The sequence below is a fragment of the Nanorana parkeri genome, unplaced genomic scaffold (genome assembly GCF_000935625.1).
Source record: "Nanorana parkeri isolate BGI_ZX_2015 unplaced genomic scaffold, ASM93562v1 scaffold753, whole genome shotgun sequence".
Classification (NCBI taxonomy): Eukaryota; Metazoa; Chordata; class Amphibia; order Anura; family Dicroglossidae; genus Nanorana; species Nanorana parkeri.
The window spans coordinates 194,374-200,373 of NW_017307021.1; the positions used below are offsets into that span (position 1 = coordinate 194,374).

At 39.9% G+C, this 6,000-nt stretch overlaps 1 protein-coding gene across 1 annotated transcript in view; it reads right to left on the reverse strand.

Annotated features, from left to right (window-relative positions):
• The window catches only part of SORBS1 (sorbin and SH3 domain containing 1), a 194,427-nt gene that overhangs the window by 94,290 nt on the left and 94,137 nt on the right, over window positions 1–6,000 (reverse strand). Inside the window, exon 6 of the mRNA XM_018564475.1 lies at window positions 3,795–3,908. Within this exon, the coding sequence (XP_018419977.1) occupies window positions 3,795–3,908 (114 nt within the window). The remainder of the gene's footprint in view (window positions 1–3,794; window positions 3,909–6,000) is intronic.

The following is a 6,000-nucleotide window of genomic DNA, read 5'->3' on the forward strand; positions in this document are numbered from 1 at the left end:
TTGCAGCCAACAGCCCCAAATGGGATTGCTAATGCCGAGTGCCATAGTAACTGGCATTACATATCATGTCCTCACTCCTTCTGACCTTTGCGGACACAAAGAAATCTTTCAGGGTAATAAAGGAAGAATTGTCCACAGAGTCTGTCAGCTTGAATGGGAAAAACACAATCAAGTGGTTGAAAGCTGTGAACATGATGTGAATCTGGCTCTGTGAACTTAAGACGTATGGAACTGCACGCTACAGTTTTTAAAACCTATAATAAGCATAGAATTTAAAGTGCTTGATATGACACTAATTGCAGTTTGTGATTTGCATTCACATCTACGTAGCTCTAGGAGAGATGTTCTGACAAGCTGATTGAGACATGACACACTAGCTGTGACATACAGAACAACAGTTTTTAGTCAGTTTTTGTTATACTAATTTAATCTTAAAAAGCATGCTTAAAGGAGCCCAATGAGTGCTAATTTTTGTATTATATGTATTGCTGTGACCTCCTTCACTTGTGTGACCTCCCTTTACTTGGTGGAAACCTTAACCATACAGTAGAGAAACCAAGCTCAGCAGCCTGTACAGATACACTAAATAAGCACTAGGATTGATTAAAGGGCCAATAAACATAAAATTACAAGTGTGTTTACATAGAAAAATGTTTCAGACTCTGTTGTAAACATTTCAAGAACTCCCACACATATAAATGGCCATATACAGCCTGAAAGTAACAGAAATACGCATTGCTTCTGACAATATGATCTGGTAGGGGTTAGCAGTAGGATGATAAAAAGCATAAACATTTCCAAGAACTGGAAGCACTCCATATCATAAAAAGATTTTTCCAGATATTTGAAAAATGCCATCAAACTCTGACTGTTCCCTTTTCTTCACAGAAAAGAGAATGAGTCTTCTCTGCTTCACATCTACGTCAACCCAGTCAGGTCTTGGTGATCCCCCTGTGAGGGCAAGGACAGGCAGAATCTTGAGGGATCTGCCCTTTTGTGGCTGGTCTAGGTCACCTCTAGCCTGAAATGTAAAGCTAGTATGGAGTAATAGCCTACACTGTGAAGTCCTATACAGTTATAGATACCATAGTCATCCGCAGGAATAGTATCTATTGGTGCTAAGAGGATGGTCACAGGATGTAGCCATTCTCTGAGCAAAAGTTGAAATCACTATGTTGGACTTTTTATGCTGATCATTGTTTTATATAAGTGGAAATGGGTAGGATAAGCCATCCACCAAAGTGCCAGTGAATCTGACCTTGTTCTGATTTAGCAAGCTGGGAAGTTCACTGGACATCCAGAAGGCCAAGACTGTAATTTCTAGTTTGTGTCATTGCTATGGCGTTATGGTAATGAACTCTGCATCTCCAAGGGCCAATAGACAAGGGGTAGTGTACCACCCAAGCCTTGAGATCTTTAAAGTGACACTAAACGTAGGAGTTAAACCTTAAACATGCATTCCAGTACCCTAAATACCAACAAAAATGTAGCTTATTTGGGTATCACTCGGCTGTAGATCCTCAAATCTTCTCTGAATTTGTGCTGACACTGTCCTTCCTTCTGGAGGGTCCGTGTGTATTTTAAAGTAGCTACTGTTCCAAGCTCGCTCCCATGATAGACTACAATTATAATGCAAATTAGTAAACTAAACATGAGATTATACTCCATCGTGGGGGTGAGCTTGGAGCGGTGGCTTCTTTACAACACACACAGGGACCCTGGAGAACAAAAGTAGCCACCCTCCAGAAGGAAGAACAGTGTCAGCACCAATTCAGAGATGATTTGAGGATCTACAGCCGAGTGATACACAAATAAGATACATTTTTGTTAATACTTAAGGTACTTGAATGCATTTTTAAGATTTAACGCCTGAGTTTAGTGTCACTTTAACCCTTTGTTAGGACAGACAGCCCTGCACATCTAGCTCACAACTGACTGATAATGGAGATCTGCCAGCACAATGCAGGCAGGGTTAATAAGGGTAAACATAATTCCTCAGCCCCTTCCAGAATCTGAACTAAAGTCACCGACCCTCCAGTGATGTGATTCCAAAAGTTCCCTCCCCAGGATGATTGCCCTGTCTATTTCCAGGTTCAGGATCTTGGTTATCTAGATTGGCCAGGGATGACATAACTCCTGCACATGTGCAGGAGTGCATTTATCCTGGCTGATGCCAAAATCATGAAGAATATTGCGAGCAGGCAGGTAAAAATCCTTTAGTCCTCATTCATACATTCGTGTAGGAGGCCATGTTTGCGTGCCCAGGAAGGCACAGGTGTTCAATGCAGATGCCTGTTAAAATGAATGATAGACTGTAGCTTCATGGATCTTTAGTGGCCCTATCTACAGGGACAGATACGCCTGCCACTAATTTTAACAGATGGCTGAACAGAATACCTGTACCTCCACATGAACATAAACATAGCCCCCTACATGGATGTATGGATCTGTGCACCCATGTGAATAAGGCCTTATTGGAGAAGAGACATAGTATGTCCCTTCTGCAAAACAAGCCTGCCTCTCCACACATTTTACTTTTTTTTACAGTTCCACTTTCACATTACATAGAAGGGTAAAGAAAGTACGTGTTACCCCAATTTGGCTGTGACAGTTGAAATACACTTTAACCATACAGTATTTTTAGTTTACTATTATTTATGTTTAAAAATGAAGTTTTCAAATATGGATCAATTAATTTTAATACATGCTCATCTTATTATCGAATTTAATGGATATATTGAATGTAAAAACCAATTCACAAAGAATATTGCATGGGTTAGTACGAAATGCACCATCATCTTTTGGGTACTGTTGACTGTGCATAAGGCCTGGTTCACATCTATGCGGCAATATTTTTGCACGGTTGTATGCGCGTGAGCAGCATGCGGTTATTTGTGGATTCATGCGCGTTGTGCACATTTTTATGCACGTTTTTACGCACGTACATGAAGATGTGCTTTTGACTGGCAGCTCATGAAACATTGCGGGCAATGGAAGAATGCGCGTTTAAATGCACAAAAACGCTCACGGAAATGTGCAACATGCTTCTGCCGCGTGTTCTTGGGCATTTCTATTGACGTCTATGGGGCAAAAACGCGCTTTTAACTGCCCAAGGAAGCTCATGTACCTTTTCAGCATTTAGCTTCTTTCCTGCTGGCATTTTTCCGCTCAGGTGTGAACCAGGGGCATTGCAAATCATGGGATTTCTTGTGTTGGGCATTTAAAAGCACTTTTCCAACTGCTCAAAAACTCCCAGGCCTTAGGTGTCTATTCAGGAGAGCAGGAAAAGAAGTTCTTCCAGGTGGTGATAGTCATGAGATGATTCTTAATGAAAAGAAAGGCTTGCAGTGGTTAAAGTAGAACTGAAGCCAAATTATTGTTTGGTTTTTTTTTAATAGAGTGAGGGAGGGTCAGAACCCTGTTGGCTTTTTTTTTTTCCTTTTGTGTTCATTGGGAAGATTTTCCTTCACTCTCTGCTTGGTAGCCACAACAGGAAGTAAGCGAAAAAATCCCTTGTGGTCAGCAGTGTCACCGGTCTAGTGGCCTCATTGGAAGATTTCCTATTTATAACTGTTCTGGTGACAACCACAAATTTGAGTTATTTTTTTACCTTGAGAGATTACACACCTAACCTAGATTTATATATTGGAATTAAATCTATTGATAAGAAAAAATATTAAATCTATTGATAATTAAAAAAAACATTTATACATTTCAAACTTTGTGAACTGACCCAACTGTCAACTTTATTTTAATTATGACACATAACAATATTCTAATAATAAATAACTTACAAGGTGTCAACTCAATATCTAGGGTAGATCTGCTTTTCTGTATTTCCCTTTGTTGTGTGAATGGTCGGAGGGTCACGGCTCCCTTTCCTGTGCATACTTTTGCAGAATCCACATCTAAATTAGATAAGAATGCATTTCTGAATACAGTCCAAACCACCAGATAATGGGAACCATTTACACAACACCTCACTGCTGTGTCACTGTATATGCCATGCACAATATTGCCACAAAGAACCACAGACCAGTACATTCATTATCACAATTCAATAGACAAGATATATGTGGAATGATGATTCACAGCAATAGCAACATAAAAGATCCCAGAAATCAAATAAAACTTGCAGTACACACATTTTAGTGTAATTGAAAAAAGTTAAAAGACAGACTAAAGTGGAACTCCAGGCAAAACATTATAAAGGATAAGTGCACTTTAAAACAAAGTGCACTTATCCTTTAGGCCCCTTTAAAGTGACATCACTGCTCCCTCCCCATGCATAGATTAATACTCACCAAGTTCTGGTGGGCCTGGCATTGGTTGTTTGTTTATATTCTGTGACAGACATCTTTTTCTCCTGGCGGCACCAGCACACTGCATGCCCCTGTTGACTTCTAAAGGACTTGTCTACCTCTATTCCCTGGCTGGGAGACAAGCCCAATGAAAGTCAATATAGATGCAATGTGCAGATGTGGCCAGGAGAAGGAGACGTCTGCTGCAGGATGCTAACCAACCAAGTTCGGGCCTGAGCGGAGAAGACGGGAGTGGTGACATCACGGGGCCTAATAGATAATAGGACTTTAAAATAAAACTTATCCTTTACATTTTATATGCTGTAGATGGGAAGAGTTAGAAAATCCATTAAGCTTTCATCATTGTCCGGGTCTTTGTTAGGTAGATCTCCAATGACTTCCAGTCTTAGGGATTACGGTCTGCATAAAAGGAAGTTAGTGGAATCTCCCCTAACAGGAGAGCAGACAGCAATAAAAAACTGACTGATGTTCTAATCCTTACCCTGTATGTATATCTGTAGTGTTACCATTGAAGAGACAGCCCTCCTTTCCAGTCTTTGTCACCACCGTCACTGCACAGAAAGTGATGGAACAACTCCCATGTAGGGTACACTGACAGCAATAAAAACCAGGCTAAGGTTAAAATCCTCCAAAACGTTTTGGCTGGAGTTCAACTTTTATTTCCAACCAAGATGAGAAGAGAGCCTTCGATGTAGTTGATTACAGTTTGAAATCATGGAGAAAGCACAGTTATTACTCTAAAACACAGACATTTATTATTCACAGTTTAAGTACATCTAAAACCAAAACGTTTTTTTCCTAATTTTGAAGAGTAGAGAAGGGTTAGCAATCCTGACAAGTTTTAATTGCCGTTTTTTCTCACTGGGAAGAGATTCATCCCCATTTGTCGTGGTAACTGAAATTAAGGAAATATCCAAGCATTTCAGTTGTCACCACAAAAGGTATTAGGGGAAACTGTCCAATGGGCACACATTGTGGTGACAACTGTCTAAGAGAAGACGTCACTCCCTAATTTCCGCATATTTTTTATTGCATCTATGGAACAGGAAAGGAAAGAAAATCTGCCTATGGTAATACATATAGCAAAAAAAAAACCTGACAGGAGTTTTAAGCCTTCCTTACTCTATCCAAAACTGATATTAAGGTTTTGGCATTAGATATAGTAAATAGAGACCCTGTCACCAAATAAAGAATGCTGGAAAAATCATGGAGAAAATCATGCATTTTAAACGCTTGCTTTCAATTAATTATGTTTGATTCACTTGCAATGTGCCTTTGAACTTACTAGAAACATTGATTAAGCTGTTTTGTAGTCTACAAAGGTGAACTGGTAAGACTGATGACATTGTTTTGAGTTTTCCGTTAGGCCCCAGAAGTGACAAGCACGCTGGATTTATATGCGGGTTCAACAGGTGTTTTTCTGTACTATGAAGAATAGAAAACGAATGCAGCCATGGCATCTAGGAGTGGTAAGCTGCAATATATTACATATTTGCTCTTGGGTTTATATAAACTTCAAATGGTGTCCCTTTCTGGCCTGAAACCATGACCATGATTCTGACCTCATTAAAGTCCCTCTGAGTGCCAGAAGGGAGAGACTAAAAAATGTTGATAATGCCATATGAGGGACCGAAGCAGCAGTTGTGTACCAGACATATATCTAGGAATGTGCGTAAAT